The 22,356-nt window shown below is 31.3% G+C and overlaps 1 protein-coding gene and 1 long non-coding RNA gene across 2 annotated transcripts; both read right to left on the reverse strand.

The window, feature by feature from the left end:
• Positions 1-173: 173 nt before the first annotated feature.
• LOC134681744 (uncharacterized) lies at positions 174-6,232 on the reverse strand. Its single transcript, XR_010100678.1, has 5 exons — positions 6,143-6,232; positions 1,564-1,618; positions 1,130-1,202; positions 724-808; positions 174-352 (listed from the first exon to the last, which is right to left on the reverse strand). It is a non-coding gene; the product is annotated as an uncharacterized LOC134681744 (long non-coding RNA).
• Positions 6,233-8,676: 2,444 nt separating this feature from the next.
• Positions 8,677-15,726, reverse strand: LOC134727467 (uncharacterized). The gene is made up of 8 exons (XM_063591849.1): positions 15,595-15,726; positions 13,632-13,725; positions 12,451-12,487; positions 10,828-10,948; positions 10,390-10,441; positions 9,918-10,018; positions 9,289-9,386; positions 8,677-8,707 (listed from the first exon to the last, which is right to left on the reverse strand). The coding sequence occupies exons 1-8, from the start codon at positions 15,724-15,726 to the stop codon at positions 8,677-8,679; spliced, it is 666 nt and encodes a 221-aa protein (XP_063447919.1).
• Between the last annotated feature and the right edge of the window lie 6,630 nt (positions 15,727-22,356).

Genomic DNA, 22,356 nt, shown 5'->3' on the forward strand with positions numbered 1-22,356 from the left:
TTCTGATTAACCTTTATCACCATTCAATTAAATGTTATATCATGGTGTCCTACTATTATATTACTTACATGTATAGGTTGTTTCGTAGCTATACTGTGAATAAGACATCTCCTAACTTCCTCTACACTGTTGTTCCTCTCCAAGACATAGTCTACAATGATTTGTTGTGATACATTGGATCTCATCTGAGATATTACATCTATCATGAGATATCTCTCCTCCAGACATTTGATATCTGAGAGTCTGCATGTTTTATTCAAGGCTGAGTGAGACAGTTGTAGAAAACTCTTTTCGTCCAGCTTACTGATCTCCCATGTAAGGTTTCTGACACAATTTGTTCTGTTGGATGCATCTGCAAAATAAAAAGAGATTAAATCAAATAATTTTGAGGTGCTATTTAATCATGTTCACTTTCCTACATGAAAAATGGATTCTAAAATATCTCAAAGAGCATTATAAGTTCTGAGTAGTGCAAAATATGAACCCAACAGATTATAGATATAGGAAGATATGGTATGAATGCCAATGAGACAACTCTCCATCCAAATAACAGATTATGCCTTTCTAGCTTCTTGCCAAATTGAAATAAACATTAATTTTTCCTAGATGTTACTGAAAGTTTTCAAACTTGTCTAATGCTTAAAATATACACAATATAATCATGATAATATTTTTGTTTAAAATCAGTGAGTTAGTAATTTTGCCAATTAAGAGTAAACCTACATTTATTTTCATGTCTCTGCACACATGAGATTAAATCTTTGATAATTTCTCCTGTCTCCTTTAAGGTTGTTGGTTTTGGAGGTTTCTATAAAACAAGTGTACATGATTAGAAAAATAAAACTAACAGACAAATATGAACTTCATTTTCATAAACATCAAATCTAAAAATATTATTAGTAACTTAACAGTTAATAGAATTCACGAAAATAAATTATACAGTTGTTTTTTTTGGGGTAAATACAGATAATAACTGACATAATTTGTACAGTCAGTCGTTAATTCTTTACAATAATGACAATTAAGAATTTTGATTAAACAAATGCAAACATTCAGAAAAGTATGACCTATGATATATTCTACTGGTGTTTTATTGAGGGTTTTTCCAAATGGGAGAGAATGATATTACCTTAGTTACTACTATACTGTCTCTTACTAAACCATCACTGACTGAATCACTTAATTCACTAGAAGGAACTTTCCTGCAAAATTATGAATTAGTTTTTTAAAATCACTCTGATCAGACATTATCACTTTATTCACAAAAATTAACTGCACTTTTGTTAAATAAATTATTTTAAGAAGTCAATATCCATTGATAATCTTTAAAATTATTCTAATCAAGTGATTATAGTTTTCCAGCCAATTCCACAATATATATTGCAAATACTGCATATATCATTATATGTGTAGATATTAAATAGTACACATTTATAAGAGACTAATTTGATTTGTTTTAAACTTTTATTTTAACTTTATACAAGTACATTGTATATATATGCATGATGTAACAATATGTATAATTTATAGAAGGCATACTATATAATAAAACCCTATACAGACCTTTTCAGTGTTAGGTGTACTCTTGTTTCAGCTGTGGCAGAGATACCTGGAAAATCTACAAAACAAAATATAGATAGTTCAATTATTGGAGCATATATAGTAATACACTGTTACTTATATACCATAATGAATACAAAGGCACTTTGAAATCAGACTCAAATGTACAACACAAGTACATGTTTATAGATTTTTTTTAGACATTTATAATATATACATTTAATTTTAATAAAGTTTATATGATAACTTTAGCTTATTTAAAAAGGCTAATAGGCCGTACTTTAACCTATAATTTTTTACTTTTTAAATTGTTACTTGGATGGAGAGTTGTCTCATTGGCACTCACACCACATGTTCCTATATCTATATAATAGGTGCCTATTTGACATTTCCATAGTAAAAAATATACTTTTTCTGTCTAGTTATTCTGCCCGTCTGGTAACTTACAAATGTAGCCATTCAAATAATTCCACCCTTTACTATGGTGTGCATAAATTTTGTCTGTTATATAATTTTAACTTTGAAGAAAACCATTAATTTGTGTCATGTCTATCTCAAAGGGAGATAATTCAATTTTAAAAACTATGAAAAGCCAAAATAACAAATATTTTCAAAATCCTTCCTTTTCAAGTTCCTGTATCCTTAAAAAACACAAGCTTTCTGTTCTTTTGGGGAAATACTTTAGATTCTAAAGCATAGAAATAAAAATATATTGACTGATATTTAATAAAAATCACTACTAAGTGCACTGATTTTAATCCCATTGACGAGGATAATGTTGTCTTTAACTGCATATCAGAACTCTGAATGATGTCAATTTTCTTATGAGCATAATATTAACTGTTGCCATTTTTATCTTTTTTTTTTAAATCATATTTTTTTATTTTTCTTATTAAAAAAAATCTACATTTTTAGTTTATTCTTTCTTTTTCACCAATTCCTTAATCATATTGACTTGATTTTTTTTATTTGTTCATGAATAGTTCCTTTCTTCGTGTTCTCAGTGGTCCATAAATATTAAAACATCATTTCCTTGGCTTATGTTCTTGTTTGTTAATATATAGTAGTGTTTACACATGGGTGGTCTTACTGGACAACACCATTTCCCAGAAAAACACAGGTGACCCATAGTTCTGATTGATTTTCATCTCAATTCAGATGCGTCTTTGAGGAAATAAGATAATATTCCTAACTTTGAGTTTTCTGTGAAAATATTTAAATAAATACAATTTGATGCAATTTTGTTTTAATAAAGAAGAATTAAACACGATACAGAGCTCAGAGTATTAGGTTCGTTCGCGCCCAATACACTTTCACACCCTACACGTTCACACCTTGAACGTTCGCACCCAAGGTCCGTTCATACTCTTCACATTCGCACCCAATTCTAATTTAAATTCCAGTTGAATATCATTTAAAATCTTGAATGTTTTACTTACAGAAAATCATAATTGTTGTTATATTATAAATTACTTTGGAGTAAGTCAAACATTCAAGATTTTAAATGAATAACACAAAAGATAATTGTTTTTAACAGCTTGGTCCCTTTGATCTGAAACAATTAAATATAAATTGTAGCAATACACTAAATATAACCGAAAAATGATGAAATTTATTCAACACACAAAAAAAAAACGTAGTCAGAATCTCGATTTATTTTGAAACAAGTCAATGAAACAAAGTTATGCAATACACTAACCAAAACATGATTAAGAGTTATTATTACATTGGTTGCAATGAATTACATTGATTTCCCTGTTAGATAAAAACCGATAATTTCACATGTGAAATAAACTTGGTTATTTCACTCTCTGACGTCATACAACAATAGGTGTTGGCAAGACGTCGATAACGTCGAAACAAAACATGAGTAGGAAAAACATATAGTTCCTCACATTTTCTACATTAATTTCATAAAAAAAGCAATTTGACAATGTAATAAAAAGTATAACTAATCGCCGTATTTGAATATAAAAATTATGACAACTTGTGACCGAACGCTGCTATGGATTAAACTCATGCGTCGTTCGGTCACGCGTTGTCTTATTTTTTTATATTCAAATACGGCGATTAGTTATACTATAATTCAACACAAAATAAAACGTTGAAAGAATCCCACTTTATTAAGAAAGGATTATTTTTTTTAGCAATAATTATCCAAAACATGATTAAGATTTATTCAACACTATAAAAAAAAAGGCTGTCTCACTTTATTTTGAGACAATGACAACAAATATAAGAATACACTTGCAAAAACTTGATACAGAGCTAGTTATTAAACATAAAATCAATTAGAATTGGGCGCGAACATGTAGGGTGCGAAAGTGAAAGGGACGAACATGAGTGGGTGCAAACGTGAATGGGTGCAAACGAACTCTGATTCAGAGCTCAGTTAGGTGGGAGGAATTACCAGACTACATCATTATAGATAACATATGCTTTATCAGAGACATATATACACATGTCTATATACACATGTCACATGTGTATATATATATATTTATCATATATATTTAGATCAAAATACAGCTATTTTGTATATCTAATAAAGGTTCGTTTTTCCAGTCTGTATAACCTACCCTGTATCGCATACCCCGTATCGCATAGCTAAATCTGTATCACATACCCCGTATCGCATGGTAAAACCTGTATGGCATACCTTTTTTTTTTTTACATGAAGTCAGTTTTTTTGGTTATTCCTCAAAATAGGTCATTTTTTATATGACGTCATTGTTTGGTATGTAACGTCACGAACGTCAAGTTTTCATATTGTATGTGACGTCACGAACATCAAGTTTTCACAACATATGTTTGGGCTCACTAAATGCAACTTTAAAAAATACAAAACACTCAAAAAAATACAATAAACAAAATATTTTTAAAACAACAGATTGTAAGGTAACCCAGGTGCTTCGTATAAATAATTGAGCAGTTATTTTAATTAAGCCTTTGAAACAAGACACAAGCAGAACTGAAGGTAACCCAGTGCTGTGGATCAGAAAACAGTTCATAAAATATAATACTCTTCTGTTGAAATATATGATAAAGCCTATAATACATGGCAAAATCCGTATCACATGCCGTATCACCCTCGACCAATATCATCCCTCAGGCCTAAAGGCCCTTGGGCTGATATTGATGTCTCGGGTTGATATGACATATGATACGGATTTTGCCATGTATTATTCTCTATGTCTCTGGCTTTATCAATTAATTTAGGCCAAGGAAAATTAATTGTTGGTTTCCCCTAACATGGGAAAATTTTAAAGACCCATCAGGCAGGCTTTTTTTTTTTTCTTTTTTTAATTTTATATCTACATGTATATGTTTTGTTTCTATAGCCAAACTATAATCTTGCATATTTCCATTCCAACACTTTTAGTTGTCTCTGCACTTTTTAAAAAATGTTTTAATCTCCTTCATCACTGTTGAATCTTAAATAACATGATTAAGTGCACTATGTTTTGTTTTAAACATTGTTAAAGGGAATCACCTTCTACCAGCCATTAACAGCTGGAAGGCGTTGACTGCATGGGTATTAGCAGCCCTACATGCTTTTTCAATGCATGTTTCAACATCATTATCTGTATATTGCAATTTAATGAGCTTGTTCCCAAAATTAACAGCATCTCCAACAAACATCCCTCCTTCACCTTGAAATGATTGCAACTCAACTCACTTATTTCAAACTGCTTTTAAGGATTTCTTGTAGATTTATATAATTTAAATTGACTGCATTAGTGTTAGAATGTATTGTATAATTTAGGGTACATGTATTTATCATTAAAAAAAAATTTGTGGGGGGGGGAAAGAAAAATTAAATGACCCCCGGTCGTGTTAGGGGAAACCATCACTTATTTTTCCATGGCCTTATACATATTATTTATCTTCTTATTTGTTGCATTATGCATTATAATCTCCGACTAATAATTATCATAATGCTAATTGTGTCTTTTTCAAAAAGTGGATTTTAGTATTTTTGTATTTTTCTTTGCTAGTTTGTATTAAACTGTAAAGAAAATTTTTGTACATATTATAGCTTAAATTTTGTCCTAATCCCAACTACTCTACATAAGTCTTACAAGGAAAAATTTCATTATTATTCCTGATTTATGTATACATAGCACTCTCAACTAATGATTATAAGTAATTTTAAATTTTTTACCATTTTATAATTCTTGTAAATACATGTATATGCAGTTGTTTCTTAACATTTTCCTATACCCTAGCACATATAAATTCTTATATATTTTAAAAACTTTATGATGACAATCCTATGAATTGATTATGATATCTATTATTTAGTGATCATTATAACCAAATTCAGTCATCTGTATATAAAATTGTTTCCCTATGTTTTAAGGTGTACATAGTTGTTCAAACTATACCATTTGGGTAGTGCTCCTTATTCAATGGAGGAATATACAAGAAACTGAACTGAACTGAACTGTATGGTTTGTAGAATGAGATTTGTTTGTTTATGTTTATGTTTTTTTTATACAAATTTTATGTTCTTTAATAATTCCAGCGCTATCAACTGAAGTTGTGAGCAAAATATAGAATTACGAGTATTTAAATTTACCTCCTGAAGAATAGACTTTAATATCTCTGTCGACTGGCAAAGGTGAGCTGTAAAACAAGTAGAAACTTCAAAAGTAAGAGGAAAGTAAGCTGAAACTTTTTTTAAACGGCGCGCCTAAAGAGTTACCTACCTTTGAGAATTGGTATATCTAATAACCTGCTAATTTCCTGCAACAAATAGGTGGGACCATTCACCCAAATTATTTATGATAACTAGATGGATTAATGAGAAGGATTCAGTTGACAGTCTTGAGACAAATTAAAAAAAAATGGCTCGAAATTAACAAAGTAATCATTTATTTTTGCGACGACCTCCATATCGTGCACCCATCACCAATATTTGATATTAAAAGATAAATATACATGATATATAGGTGATGTTTAGTTCGTCACTCAGATGGAGTCACTACTTTCCAATCACTAGGACTATTATACTAACTATAGAATAAAAGTCCCAGCCAAACGTTGCTTATATAACCCAAACATTTGGTACTTGTAGCATGTCAAACGGGGCACTAACTACAAGATAAGGAAACTAGAGGCTCTAAAGAGCCTGTGTCGCTCACCTTGGTCTACATGTATGTGAATATTAAACAAAGTAAGCAGATGGATTCATGACAAAATTGTTTTTTGGTGATGTTGATGTGTTTGTATTTTTTACTTTACTGAACATTCTTGCTGCTTACAGTTATCTCTATCTATAATGGCCCAGTAGTTTTAGTAGAAAATTAATATAAAGGACAATAACTCCTTAAGCGGTCAATTGACCATTTCGGTCATCTGGACTTATTTGTAAATCCTACTTTGCTAAATATTATTGCTGTTTACAGTTCATCTCTATCTAAAATAATATTCAAGATAATAACCAAAAACAGTACAATTTCAATTCCTTAAAATTACCAATTCAGGGGTAGCAACCCAACAACGGGTTGTCCGATTCATCTGAAAATTCAGGGCAGATAGATCTTGACCTGATTAACAATTTAACCCCTTCTCAGATTTGCTCTAAATACTTTGGTTTTTGAGTTATAAGCCCAAAACTGTATATTACCCCTATGTTCTATTTTAGCCATGGCGACCATCTTGGTTAGATGGCCGGGTCACCGGACAAATTTTTAAAATTAGATACCCCAAAAATGATTGTGGCCAAGTTTGGATTAATTTGGCCCAGTAGTTTCAGAGGAGAAGATTTTTGTAAAAGTTAACGACGACGACGACGACGACGGACGCCGGATGCAAAGTGATGGGAAAAGCTCACTTGGCCCTTTGGGTCAGGTGAGCTTAAAATGGAATATAGTTTTGTATAGTTTAATCATAAATATAAGTGAAAAGATGAAATCATAATTAGCTTTTAGCAACCCAATTGAATTTGATTCAATTTTGTTAAAATAAGCAAAGAAACACTGCTGATTAATTATCCAATTGCAAGTGAATAATTCGACCTCAGTCACGGAATCCGTATGTATGTGACCTTTAATTTAACACAATAGCTAAATATTGGTTACTCATCTATAAATCGTGGTTTGCCGGCCTTTAAAAGGAAAATAATTTCAATATTGAAAGCGAAACAAACGTTCTTTTTCAGTTAAAACGACAATTAACTTTTTATTTAACCCATAACATGAAATCAATCAGACCCAGAAAAATCCAATTGCACGAGGTCGCTATTTATTTATATTCATGTTTATATTTATAAATCGACAGTCTCCGGTGGTAATCTCGAAAGTTAATATTGGGAACTTTACTTAAAAGAAACATCAAAAATACTGTAAGAAATTACAAAAATATCTGTTGAAAATACATTGAGAAAATATAATAAAAAACGTATCAAAAACTCATGCAAAGATTTAAAAAAAGGTTGCTATTTAATGTTTGCTACTCTAAGATAACCAGTTGTTGATCTTCACCGATTATTATGTAGGGTTGATGATATAATTGGTAAAGATGAAAGTTTGTACAAACTCAGTATCATGTGAATTTGGCATATTAACCTCTTGTTATGATAATGGTGATAGTGAACCTTTGACATGCAAAATTGAAAATGCACATTGGAAGACAGAAGGATTTATACAACGGCTTCTGCAAAACAAGCCATCTTTTCTCTTTCTGGCAAGAAATGCAATACCAAGGAACATGCATGAACAAAAGATGTAATTGTAAAGCATCTGAAGTTCCTTAAGGCAACAAGTGTCGCCCTGGAAGAGAGTACCGACCTAGGATTCAGATAGACAATTCAATAATTGCTTAATTTCAATTGATTGAATGTTCACTTATTCAAATAAACTCATCATAGATACCAGGACTAAATATTGTATATACGCCAGACGCGCGTTTCGTCTACAAAAGACTCATAAGTGACGCTCGAATCCAAAAAAGTTAAAAAGGTAAAATAATGTATTCATATAATTGTAATACTAGTAACATGAATAATGTTAACTTGTAAAACTCAGTAAAAGATTTTGATAAATGTTTGTCTAAAATTAACCCATAAAATCATGCCCAGCTGGTATTAGACCGTACGCGTATGGTAAATACTCATATGGTCTGGAACAAATACTCCAGTCTTCTATAAACAAAAATCTTAATAGAGCAATGTTGGGCTTAATTTCAGACAAGGAATATAATTATATCTGTAAAACTCACATTCATGTATTTTGTCTTAGCGTTCTGAGAGAAAATTGAATTCATATTTATCGTGATAAATAAATTAGTTAGACTAGACTCTTCGGATCCGATATCTTAATATGCCTTTTAACAGTTTGAACATCAGCACATTTACATGAAATAGTATAAAGCTATACATTTATAATGGTAAGCCGTAAAACACGATTTTACTATCTCCAATTGATTTTGGATTTGTGTTTTTTTTTTATTTCGTCTTTTCGTCTTTTTCTTTCGACCATAATGTTTCAAATCTTTCTTAGACTTGAGGGTTCTGATTGCGTTGATGTATGATATTTTCTCCAACTTTGTACTATGCACATATGCTTATTAAAAGTAAAATGGTCAGCGATCAAAATTCGATATATGGAGTATCAACTGTATAGCAGGTTGATAATGTAACAGCTTTTAAAAAGTGCGATACGATGCAAAATATCACTAGTACTGGAATTTGTCAGAAAGGTTTCTTAATAATGCATTACATACCCCAGAGTGCGCTGTGTGGCTGGAGCATCACCGTTCATAGTAATATTATCGAAAGCTTTCACTTCCCTGATATTATCAGAATGATCAATATGCATTACCTGTAATAAAAAAAAGTTTGTACAAACGGAAAAATGTTATTGGCGGTAAAGCAAATTGAATATCAAACTTCACTATTCGTGTCCGAGAGGGGGTCTGTGGTGTGAAACAAAGCCTTGATGTTAACACTTTAAAAGATATTCCCAAAACGCAGACCATTTCATTAACATTGATATTGAAATCTCGTGAATTTTAAAGCTGACTTTTATCACCGGCTAGCTACACACTAGTTTCAACAGTTATAAGACTGTCATTTATATTCATTACTTACACAAGTATTCGTGTTCACTTCAGATTTACAGATACCATTTCTTAATCACTTGCTAAATAAAAAAGATTTAAGACAATATTATCGAACTTCAGAGTTCTGGTTTGAAAAACTTTTTTCTCTCTCTGTATGATACCTATAGCTAATTCTAGACAGATACATATCCATGGCATTTACTAGCTTGCATATATTGTTTAGAAAAAATATTTGTTTCATAATGATATTCTTATATTTGTCAGAACTATGAATCGAAGTCAGTGCCTACCTTTTTATGTGTTCTCAGGACAGTTTGGGAACTATAATGATGACGTGTCAGTGTGTATCCGTTGGTTGTCTTTTCCCCTTCATACTTGTGATCAAGGTAACCTGAAACAGTGTTAGAATTTACTTCTAGCCCTTTTCCATAATATCTTATGTTTTCATATTTCAATTTAGACTTGAAAAAACCTTTTCGGATTATCACATGTTTAGTCTTCATCAACTTTGTACTTTATTTGGCCTTTTTAACTCCTTTGTTTCGAGTGTCATTGATGAAAACGAAACGCATGATTGGCGCAAACAATTTTAATTAAGGTATTTATGATGAGTGCATATACGACCAGGTTGCTAAGAGATTTATATTTCATATATATACATTTGGTATAATGAATGATACTTATAATTCTATAAAATGAAAAGTAATTTACATATGACTAGGTAATTGATTGCATAAAATGCATGTTATTTTAACATATTACCACCATGATCGCCATCAGTTGATAAATACCTCCATGTCTTGTGGTCGCTTCTCTGAAAAAAAATATATATTGCGATGTTTTATCCTATGACATATTGATGTTTAACTCACTAAATCGAAATTTTATTTTAAGAATCGAGTGGATTTCATATTTGGATTTTAAAAAAGTTCACATGTTCTTTGACAATATACTACAAAGTATTCGGTTAATTGTTATTATATGTCTCTTATGCACTGATAAGTTTTTTCTTTCTATTAGTAACAATTGTCATTTTATAACCCTTGACGTATATTTTTTTCAAAACGTTCAAAGTGCCACATATTTTTAAAAAATCCAACGGTCAAAGTTCCGATACATACAATGCATTGTATAAATAAACAGGTTTTTTAAGCTATTGCAAAGGGACATGATTTTTTTTATGTATTATTCTTCTTTTACTTGGAATTTAGCTGACATTGTTCCAACCAAAGCTTTCTTTAAGGTGACCATTTCTGTCTGATCTTCCTGATGATAGTGAATAAAATGAACCAAACCATCCGGTTCCATTTCAAACAGAAATCTAAAAATAACAACTATCTAAATATATTTATATACATTCATTGAAAAATACATGTACGATTTTAATATGTAAAATCATATTTAGGACTTTATAAGTAAAAAGTAAAATCGCTAAAATACTGAACTCAGAGGCAAATCTAATCGGAAAGTCCCTAATAACATGGCAAAATCAAATGACAAAACACATCAAAAACGAATGGACAACAACTGCAATATTCCTGACTTGGTACAGGCATTTTCAAATGTAGAAAATGGTGGATTAAACCGGTTTTATAGCCCTAAACCTCTCACATTGCAAGACGGTCTCATCAAATTCCGTTATATTTAAAATGATGGGTGAACTAAACAGAAAAATTAATTTGGACGATTTTATAAGCAAATTAATGAACGATGTTTTGAAGAATATACATCAGATAGCTCTTCATTTTTTATATAAGCTTTGGATTTCAAATATTTTGGCCACGAGCATCACTGAAGAGACATGTTTTGTCGAAATGCGCATCTGGTGCAACAAAATTGGTACCGTTGATTTTATTACTACCACTGGGCCGATGCCTCTGCTGGTGGACTATTAGTCCCCGAGGGTATCACCAGCCCAGTAGCCAGTACTTCGGTACTGGCATGAAAATACGGATTTTTTGTGTTATTAAAATTTGCTGGTACAAAATATTAGAAATTTTTATAAATTAAGGAATGTATCTCCCTCATGCAAAGCTCTGATTCCTTTCACGAATTATTTGACTATACTTTTTGGACCTTTTAGATTATAGCTCTTCATCTTTTATATAAGCTTTGGATTTCAAATATTTTGGCCACGAGCATCACTGAAGAGACATGTTTTGTCGAAATGCGCATCTGGTGCAACAAAATTGGTACCGTTGATTTTATTACTACCACTGGGCCGATGCCTCTGCTGGTGGACTATTAGTCCCCGAGGGTATCACCAGCCCAGTAGCCAGTACTTCGGTACTGGCATGAAAATACGGATTTTTTGTGTTATTAAAATTTGCTGGTACAAAATATTAGAAATTTTTATAAATTAAGGAATGTATCTCCCTCATGCAAAGCTCTGAATCCTTTCACGAATTATTTGACTATACTTTTTGGACCTTTTAGATTATAGCTCTTCATCTTTTATATAAGCTTTGGATTTCAAATATTTTGGCCACGAGCATCACTGAAGAGACATGTTTTGTCGAAATGCGCATCTGGTGCAACAAAATTGGTACCGTTGATTTTATTAACAAATAAACGTAGGACTATTTCTAAGCACACACACAGCAAATTCTTTAAGAAAAATAAGAATTCAAATTTTCGAGCAAAATCTAGTCATACTTTAAGAAATCAAAACTAAAATATAATTCACCCTTTTTGAAATGATAAGAACATGACAAACAAGAAACATAAAGAATAGACGACACAACACATAAAACATATTTATAATTAAACGAGAACCCACATTTTTTTTCCATACACAAACTGTATGTAAGAATGCTAGTATACCTCTTAGTAAGATCCCACTTGAAAGGATTGTCAGCATCTGTAAGATAAAGATAATGGGACGTTCACACACATATTTATCTGTGTTCCACCGAAGAACTTATATTCAATGTTGGAACAAACTATTATTTTTTTCCAAATTTGACAAAACACGAAAAAAATGATGTAATTAGTAACACTAATGTATTGCTATTAAGTTTTTTCTTTATAAAACCCTAATTCCTACTGAATTTGTATGCTCGGGTAAAAGAAATAAAAAAGATTTATACAAATGCATATAAAAAATTGGGAACATAAAACATCAAAATGGCCTTGAAAGAAAGCTAAGGGTTAACGTGATATTTAACCCTTGATTAGATGTAAGTTTATAGCAACGTATACAACGAAAGGCCTAAGTCGTACATGTAATGTGTGCTCCTGTTTTTTAATGCCCCATTTATGGGCATTATGTTTTCTGGTCTGGTCGTCCGTTCGTCCGTTCATCCGTTTGTCCGTCCATTCGTCCCGCTTCAGGTTAAAGTTTTGGTTAAAGTTTTTGGTCGAGGTAGTTTTTTATAAAGTTGAAGTCCAATCACCTTAACACTTAGTACACATGTTTCCTATGGTATTATCTTTCTAATTTAAATGCTAAATTAGAGATCCCCCCATCTTCACGGTCCACTGAACATAGAAAATGATAGTGCCGATGGAGCATCCGTGTACTGGGGACACATTTTTGTTCTTTCAACTTGCATCATTGAAGTCAGGTAATAGCATAGACCGATACCATCAGGGTAAATACTTGATATTGTATTCTTTATCATTGCATTTCCTACACTTGTACGTTTGTTATCTATCATGTCGGTTGATTTTAAGTGTTTTTCTTTTGTGTTCTTTTGTGTTATTTGTTTGGTTACAGTTTGAGAAGTAGATATGTAAGGTATCGACTCCCAGCTTGATACCACAAATTTGTCGACATCCAAGTTAAGAACCTAGTCAGTGGTTAGCTGTTTTTATATCTCATTGCTTAATTATCATTATTGTTTTTTTAGTTTCGAATGATTATCTTTGGCAGTCGCTGATAGATTTATTCGAAACTTATTTTATACCTTAACATATAAACGCATAAAATGTATAGATAATATGATAACCAAGAAAATTAGAAAATTAGAAAAAAATCAAAAACGAAAAATAAAAATTCTTACATTCACCATTTTGTGCATGTTGAACAAAGCTGTCTACCGATAACTGATGGAATTTTATACCGGTGTTTGTTTCATTAATCTTCCGTATGCGGAACTGTAAAAAATCCAAAAGCTTTATTATATATATATGCATGAAAATTGAAGTCGGTACCAATATATAACGTTGAATAACTATACAAAACATTATTCTATCGCATATATATAATCTCGTAACCATTGACCTTATTCGAAATTGAAGCTGACCAGTCTTTGCCCACATTCTTAAATTCGCATGTTTTGCGAAGAAACAGCCATATCCGATTATAAGCTAGATCTATATAATATATCTATAAAATATATAAATATAAATCAATATATAATTAATAAGGCAAAATTGATTTGAAAAAAATTACATTACTAGTATATATTTTTTAATAAATATTTGTTGGCTTAAATAATAACACATTTAATACACCTAATCACATGTTAAGAAATATTATGGAACAATAAATTTATTAAATTTGAAAATAAAGCTCTATTTTTCAAAAATTGGATTAAATGCGATCTTATTTATGTTAATGATATCATAGATGAAAAAGGCTGTATTTCTCAAGACATCATTTTAAATAAACTAAATAATAAATCAAACTGGATAGCTGAAATTAATTAAGTAAAGAGATCAATACCAAAAGATTGGGCAGTAACTTTTAAATCGGAAAACTCTGTAAAAGGTATTGTTAATATAAAAAGAAACCAATTTATATTGGAAGGTTTACCTATAAAATTAGAATCACTATCGAATGAATTTTTATACAAGTCTCTTATGAATAAAAAAAAAATGAACCAGCTATTGGACCCAAAAAGTGACTGCGTATATTTAATATAGATGATGTGTTATATCAAAACAATTTAAACAATTTTTTATTCAGATATTTAAAAGAAAATAAACTTAATTTTTTTAGATGCAAATTACTCCAAAATATTCTACCTACAAAGAAACTTTGATGCAGGTGGAAAATTGTAACCGATAGCTCTTGTGATTTTTGTACACAAGAAGAGGATTATGATCACTTCTTTATACTGTGTCCGTATTTAAAACTTTTTTGGAATAAAATAGATCAAGTTTTAAAGAACAGTAAAATAATGTTTAAGATAAAACTAAGACACTTGGTATTTGGATATAAAACTTCTGACGAAGAATATTTTGACTTTAACTATTTTTTAACAATTGTTGGTTTTTCAATTTACAAAGCCTATTACATATCTGATCAAAAGACGAAAAATGTCAATGTTTTCTAAATTTCTCTCAATGAGTTCAATAGAAGAGTATGTTTGAAAATTAAAAGTAATTTTTTAGCAACTATTAGAAAACATATGAATAGTCATACTAAGTGATATTATTTAATATATATTTGATACACAAATGTAATATTTATTTTACAACTATTCACTACCCTGAGTGATTAGTCGATTGTAGCAGGGAACATCAGGAGGAGCTTGAACTACTGAAGGATATTGTAACAAGCCAAAATTTGAAATAAATATTTAATTATGTTGTTAAAAAAAAGAAAAGAAATAAAGGCAATAACAGTACACCGCTGTTCGTAATTCATAAATCGATTGACAAAAGCAAACAAATCCGGGTATAAGCCTGACTTTAGTACCGTGGTGACATTGTGCATCCCAAATGTATCTGATGTTAGAACATACCTTTAGAAGTGTGGTGACATTGTGCATCCCAAGTGTATCTGAAGCTAGAACACACCTTTAGTACCGTGGTGGCATTGTGCATCCCTAGGGTATCAAATGTTAGAACATACCTTTAGTACCGTGGTGACATTGTGCATCCCTAGTGTTTCTGAGGTTACAACATACCTTTAGTACCGTGGTGACATTGTGCATCCCAAGTGTATCGTATGATAGAACACACTTTTAGTACAGTGGTGACATTGTGCACCCCAATTGATCTGATGTTAGAACATACCTTTAGTACCGTGGTGACATTGTGCATCCCAAGTGTATCTGAAGTTGACGAATAAGTATAATGATGATCGTATCCTGCTTCATAATTTAAACCCTCCGTAGGATCCAACAGTAACAGTATGAGAAACAACATTATTTCTGCAAAATAGCTAATTTGACATCTTTTCTCAAAATTTCATTACGGACAAAACATACAGGACCTTCAAACCAATCTTTTTGTAAGTTCAAAAAGGTTATTTTGACTTCAAAGATTACATTTAAGTTTAGAGAAGCAGTTAAGATAAAACTGTCGAGGCCGATATTGATTTGTCATATCAGAATTGACACTCAAACATTTGTGTTAAGAATGCTTCTATAACAATAAGTTTAAATTTTCTGGTTCAGATATTGAAAAAATCTCGTAACTGGACTTAAAATAGATTGAGATAAATGATAGAAAAGTAAACACTCCCAGGAGAGACTATAGTTATTTTGTTGTAATGAAATTCAATACAAAAGATATAAATTTTAAATATAGATCGCCGATATTATATACCTTAGCTCCTGATACTCTTGTGCAATATATGTATGACCAGTTTAAACTTTTAAAGAAATTCTATGCGATATGCTTCAATTATTAGGAACATCTATTACTATTGATCATTCACTAAATCTCCCAGTGACAATCCCTTTTATCCCAGGTATTAAATGTTAATTCTTACAGTGCTATTCGCTTTCAGTTTTTTTTTTGTTGTAAAAGAAGAACAGTAAATTACAATATTCTCCGCATTGTAAATCTCTAACCTTCAAATTCAAATATTAAGCTTACTATGTCTTTTTATTGAACTTGCTAAATTCAATTGATATGGGAATTTACCGTTAAAATGTTTGTTTGTTTGTGAACAGTTAAACGATATATATGTCGTGTACAAGTTGCGATTTTGTACAGGTTATAAAATGTACAAAAATATTGTACATGTTATAACTTGTATAATGCACAAATACAAGTTATAACATGTACAAAAAGAGGGACGTACGATACCAAAGGGACAGTTGACATGTACAACATGTACCACATGTACAACATGTACAACATGTACAAAAAGTACCTTGTACATATTATAACCTGTACAAAATATTGCTTAAAAATGGTTTTAACTTGTACAAAATAAAAAAAATAAGGATATGTTTCTATTATCGCAACAGATGTTATTAACCTCAATAATATGTTCATAATTTTTTTATTATTCCTTCATGTAAGTGTGTTTTGTCCTTTTTTGATACAGTTTATGTCCATGGGTCGGTATTACGAAGCATTCCTAAGACCTGTCATAAGATATTTCCTAAGGATATGCATGTCTTACGATCCTCTTCTGACTTTCTATGGACAAATCTTTATTTGAAATATTATAATTGTGAGGGTCCACTTTGAAGGCAAAAGTAAAATACTTTCATTTAAGTTGACACTAAAAGACATAAGAGGATGGCTAGTGTCGGATCCAGAAATTTTCATAAGTGGGGGCCCACTGACTAACCTAAGAGGGGGCCCGCTCCAGTCACGCTTCAGTGATTCCCTATATAAGCAATCAATTTTTTTCCAAAAAGAGGGGGGCCCTGGCCCCCCTCCAAAATCCGCCTCTGATTGCCAGGATAGATGTAACAACAAATAAAAGTAGGAACGGAAATGGGGTATGTGTCTAAAAGACAACAACCCGCCCACGGAGAAAATATTATCCAAAGGCCACAAATACATGTTTTCAAAGAAGAGGATTATATATTTAAAACATCAAAATGACATTCGCCTCATGCAATTAAATTAACGGTACCAATTTTCTTGCACCAGATGCGCATTTTGACAATACATGTCTCTTCAGCGATGATCTTATAGTTTATAAAAAAAGTTATCAATTTACATAAGTCGTGCTGAAGGCCAAAAATGTTGAAGAGTAGATCCAAAGATATTGATAATGGAGCGTTGTACGTAGAAAACTATTTCAGCTCTTTTACAGATAAGCATATAAGACATTGTTTTAGTCTTGCATGGTATAAAACGAGAGGGAGGAGTTTTACACAAAATTATTAGGCATTGCTCTAACATTTTTTGGTAGAATTCAGTTACTTATATCTAATGTAATTGTCATTAAGGAAATGCAAGCTTTTAGTAAATAGTGTCACACTTATTTAAGCCATTATGGACTGCATAAACATACGTCAATTACATGAAAACACATTTTGCTAACATTAGTCATGAAAAATATATTTCTTAAACTTTGTGATCATTGTTCTCTACAGAAAAAGACACGTTCTGGCCTATTTATTGTTGTTCTTTATGCATTGGTGAATTCAAATGTAAATGTTACTTCAATAAGATTTATCATAAATTTTGTACAAGTTAAAACCATTTTTAAGCAATATTTTGTACAGTTTATAACATGGATGAGGTACTTTTGTACATGTTATAACTTGTATTTTTGCATTATACAGGTTATAACATATACAAGATTTTTGTATATGTTATGACCTGTACAAAATCGCAACTTGTACACGACATATACATGTATATAATAATCATTAAAGAGTGCAAGTCAAACCAAGCAATACCAAAGCTATATTACTTTGAACATTAAAGAAACAAAACTCCCGCATCGAACAGACAAAATCCAGCATTTCTCAACCAATAAATAAGATAACTGCTGTCGACAGGAACAACAGCATAGTGTCAACAAAGTCATGGAAAGACTTTAAAGCGGCACTGTCGTCCAAAATTAAGACCAATTGAAAGTTCTAACCCCGTTGTCTTATGCGTAAGGGATTCTTCAATATACACACTCTTTAATTTCTACAGCCCTTATTAGATCCATGATGAAGAATTTGCAACGAGATAACAAATGCGGTTCATATTATAGAGCTTTTTATATATGAATTCCATTAACATATTCTACTCCTAACAAGCAAGCTAGCGAACTATTGGTGAAACCATGGAATTTCTTCGAAATATAGATGATCGCAAATATGACATGATCGATCACTACAAAAAAACTGTTTCACGGATGACAATGCGTGAAATCTATTAGGTTTTATTAAAATTGTTACATGTACAAGTAGAATATTTGCATGAACATGATAAATTATATGTATTTTTGTAACAGCAAACGCAACCTATCACAGCATGTTACATGCAAGTTATAATGTGATCTAATGAATTAGACTATTTACCGGATTTGTTATAACATGTGCAACACGACGGGTGCCACATGTGGAGCAGGATCTGATTACCCTTCCGGAGAACCTATAATCATCTGTAATTTTGATTGGGGTCGTGTTGCTTATTCTTTAGTTTTCTAAGTTGTGTCACGTGTACTAATATTTGTTTGTTTGTCTTTTTCATTTTAAGCCATGCATGGCTTTGTCAGTTTATTTTCGAGTTATGAGTTTGACTGACCCTCTGGTATCTTTCGTCCCTCTTATATAATAAGCAACGCCACAATTTCGGCAACTAAGATTACTCGAGGTAAAACATGCATTTTTTTGTATATTTCCCAAACACTGGTTTTCCGTTTTTTTTTGTCTTAGTATGTCTTCATATATATATATATTTAGACTCGTTTATATTTTTTGTTTGGGCATGTATCATATTTTCCCTCCGGTTTATATGATCCGTTCATCCTATATATTGACCCTTAAAATTCAAGAGTTAATCTAAAAATGAGGGTACTTTTTATATGGCATTCCAAATACCGTTTCGATCCCTAACATCACGGAAGAGACATTTATTGTCGAAATCCGGATATGGTGTTCTAAAGAAATATTGACACCGAATGTTTGTGGCACAACATCCTGTCCACAAGTTAACAATTTTTTTTTTCTGTGACGTCTTAAATTTATATTAAGATCCATTTTGTTACATCTTTTGATCAATTTTATTTGGCAATCGCCAATGGCAGTCAGCAGGGTTAAAGAACATCAGTTGTTCGACCTGTTAGTCAAATGCGTTTTGTTTAAATATACTTTTTCACTCTTTTGGTCTTTTGGAAAATGTTGTTTGTGCTGTTTTTAGACCCTTCTACAACGAAATTTGTTTGACATGCACACGTATAAAAATTGCGGTTTTTATCCAACGCAGTCATAGGTTTGAACGTTGTTTTCAATTTAGACTCGTTTATATTTTTTTGTTTGGGCATGTATCATATTTTCCCTCCGGTTTATATGATCCGTTCATCCTATATATTGACTCTTAAAATTCAAGAGTTAATCTAAAAATGAGGGTACTTTTTATATGGCCTTCCAAATACCGTTTCGATCCCTAACATCACTGAAGAGACATTTATTGTCGAAATCTGGATATGGTGTACTAAAGAAATATTGACACCGAATGTTTGTGGCACAACATCCTGTCCACAAGTTAACAATTTTTTTTTCTGTGACGTATTAAGTTTATATAAAGATCCATTTTGTTACATCTTGTGATCAATTTTATTTGGCAATCGCCAATGGCAGTCAGCAGGTTTAAAGAACATCAGTTGTTCGACCTGTTAGTCAAATGCGTTTTGTTTAAATATACTTTTTCACTCTTTTGGTCTTTTGGAAAATGTTGTTTGTGCTGTTTTTAGACCCTTCTACAACGAAATTTGTTTGACATGCACACGTATAAAAATTGCGGTTTTTATCCAACGCAGTCATAGGTTTGAACGTAGTTTTCAATTTAGACTCGTTTATATTTTTTGTTTGGGCATGTATCATATTTTCCCTCCGGTTTATATGATCCGTTCATCCTATATATTGACTCTTAAAATTCAAGAGTTAATCTAAAAATGAGGGTACTTTCTCTAAAAATGAGGGTACTTTTTATATGGCCTTCCAAATACCGTTTCGATCCCTAACATCACTGAAGAGACATTTATTGTCGAAATCCGGATATGGTGTACTAAAGAAATATTGACACCGAATGTTTGTGGCACAACATCCTGTCCACAAGTTAACAATTTTTTTTTCTGTGACGTATTAAATTTATATAAAGATCCATTTTGTTACATCTTGTGATCAATTTTATTTGGCAATCGCCAATGGCAGTCAGCAGGGTTAAAGAACATCAGTTGTTCGACCTGTTAGTCAAATGCGTTTTATTTAAATATACTTTTTCACTCTTTTGGTCTTTTGGAAAATGTTGTTTGTGCTGTTTTTAGACCCTTCTACAACGAAATTTGTTTGACATGCACACGTATAAAAATTGCGGTTTTTATCCAACGCAGTCATAGGTTTGAACGTAGTTTTCAATTTAAACTTTTTCTTATTCCAAAACAATATTGAAAGGCTTAAATCAAGATTAAATTTGTTTACCTTATTTTTTTAGACCACCAAGAAATAAAAGATTAAAACGATTAAGTACATTTGATAAGAAAACCAAATGCATTGGAAGACTGAAATATTCACTAAACTAGGATGTTCGAATACACAGTTCGGATGGATGTGTTCCTTTTTCTTTGTAATAGTTATCAAAGGTACCAGGATTATAATTTAGTACCAGATGTAATTTGTAATAGTTAACATTTCATTTCTGAAATAATATCACTGCATTTCAAATATACGCAATATTTATCTAGGGAGATAGCTATTTACTTCGTTTGCACAGTTAAATTACATAACTTGTTTGTTGATTTCAGAATAACACCAACATACATATTGAACGATAAAGAAACTATCATGCCTGACAACCATTCAAATAACAAAACAGATTAAAACGAATATCGTAAATCAAGAAAATTGTTCAAAATTAAGGCATGCATCTCCTTCAACCCTATCTCTGATCATTTTCAGCTTTAAGTTTGGCCTTGTGCATCACTGCAGATAAACTGATACAGTAAGACTTGTACGTTCAATTTGATTATTATCTTATAGTCAATTGATTCCAAGTTAACAGGCATCTGCTGTCGGAAAATATATTTTCTATAAGGATATTACTGTAACGGCATTCCGTATTCATATCAGTAACATATAAAAGAACATTACATTGTAATTCTTTGTTACATTTGTTGTTTTTATAGTAATTAAGATGATAACACAATTTTGACTGCTGTACACCTATTTTTTACTTTTTTACTTATTGTGTCTGTTTTTTTTGTGTTCACGCATAGATGACGATGTAATGGAATTTGATGCGACTGTCATACAAGTGAGAGGTTTAGCTAGCTATAAAACCAGGTTCCAACCACCATTGTCTACATAAGAAAATGCCTGTACCAAGGCAGGAATATTACAGTTGTTATTCATTAGTTTGATGTGTTTGAACTTTAAATTTTGCCATTTGAATTGGGACTCTCCTTTTGAATTTTCCTCGGTGTTCAGTATTTTTGTGTTTTTACTTTTAAAAAACAAAAAGGCTAAATACTACACACACATCGGTATTTGAAGGTTATGCAAGGTAGGACGATCGGAATTATTGATCGACATGTGTACTGGCATGTAAATAAATTTGGTCTAAAACAGGAACACTGCATGATACATGCATGTAAATCTTTTAAAATTAACCTATGGCACCTATGTCGTTTGAAAAGATTGCCTTTATCACTTGAACAATGGAGATTTATTACTTATGTAAGTGAATGAATCGACGTTTTTTTTATCTTTTAAACACAAACATTTACGAATTTAAGTCCTGATGTTTGTTTTCGAATTTGATTAATAAAATAGATAAGCTCCTTTAAATGTCAATAAAACTAGATAACTGCAAATCGCTTATTTCGTAAATCGATGATTGTATTTATTTTGCAAAGTAAACTGGATTAGG

The sequence above is a fragment of the Mytilus trossulus genome, chromosome 8 (assembly GCF_036588685.1).
Source record: "Mytilus trossulus isolate FHL-02 chromosome 8, PNRI_Mtr1.1.1.hap1, whole genome shotgun sequence".
NCBI classification, from domain to species: domain Eukaryota; kingdom Metazoa; phylum Mollusca; class Bivalvia; order Mytilida; family Mytilidae; genus Mytilus; species Mytilus trossulus.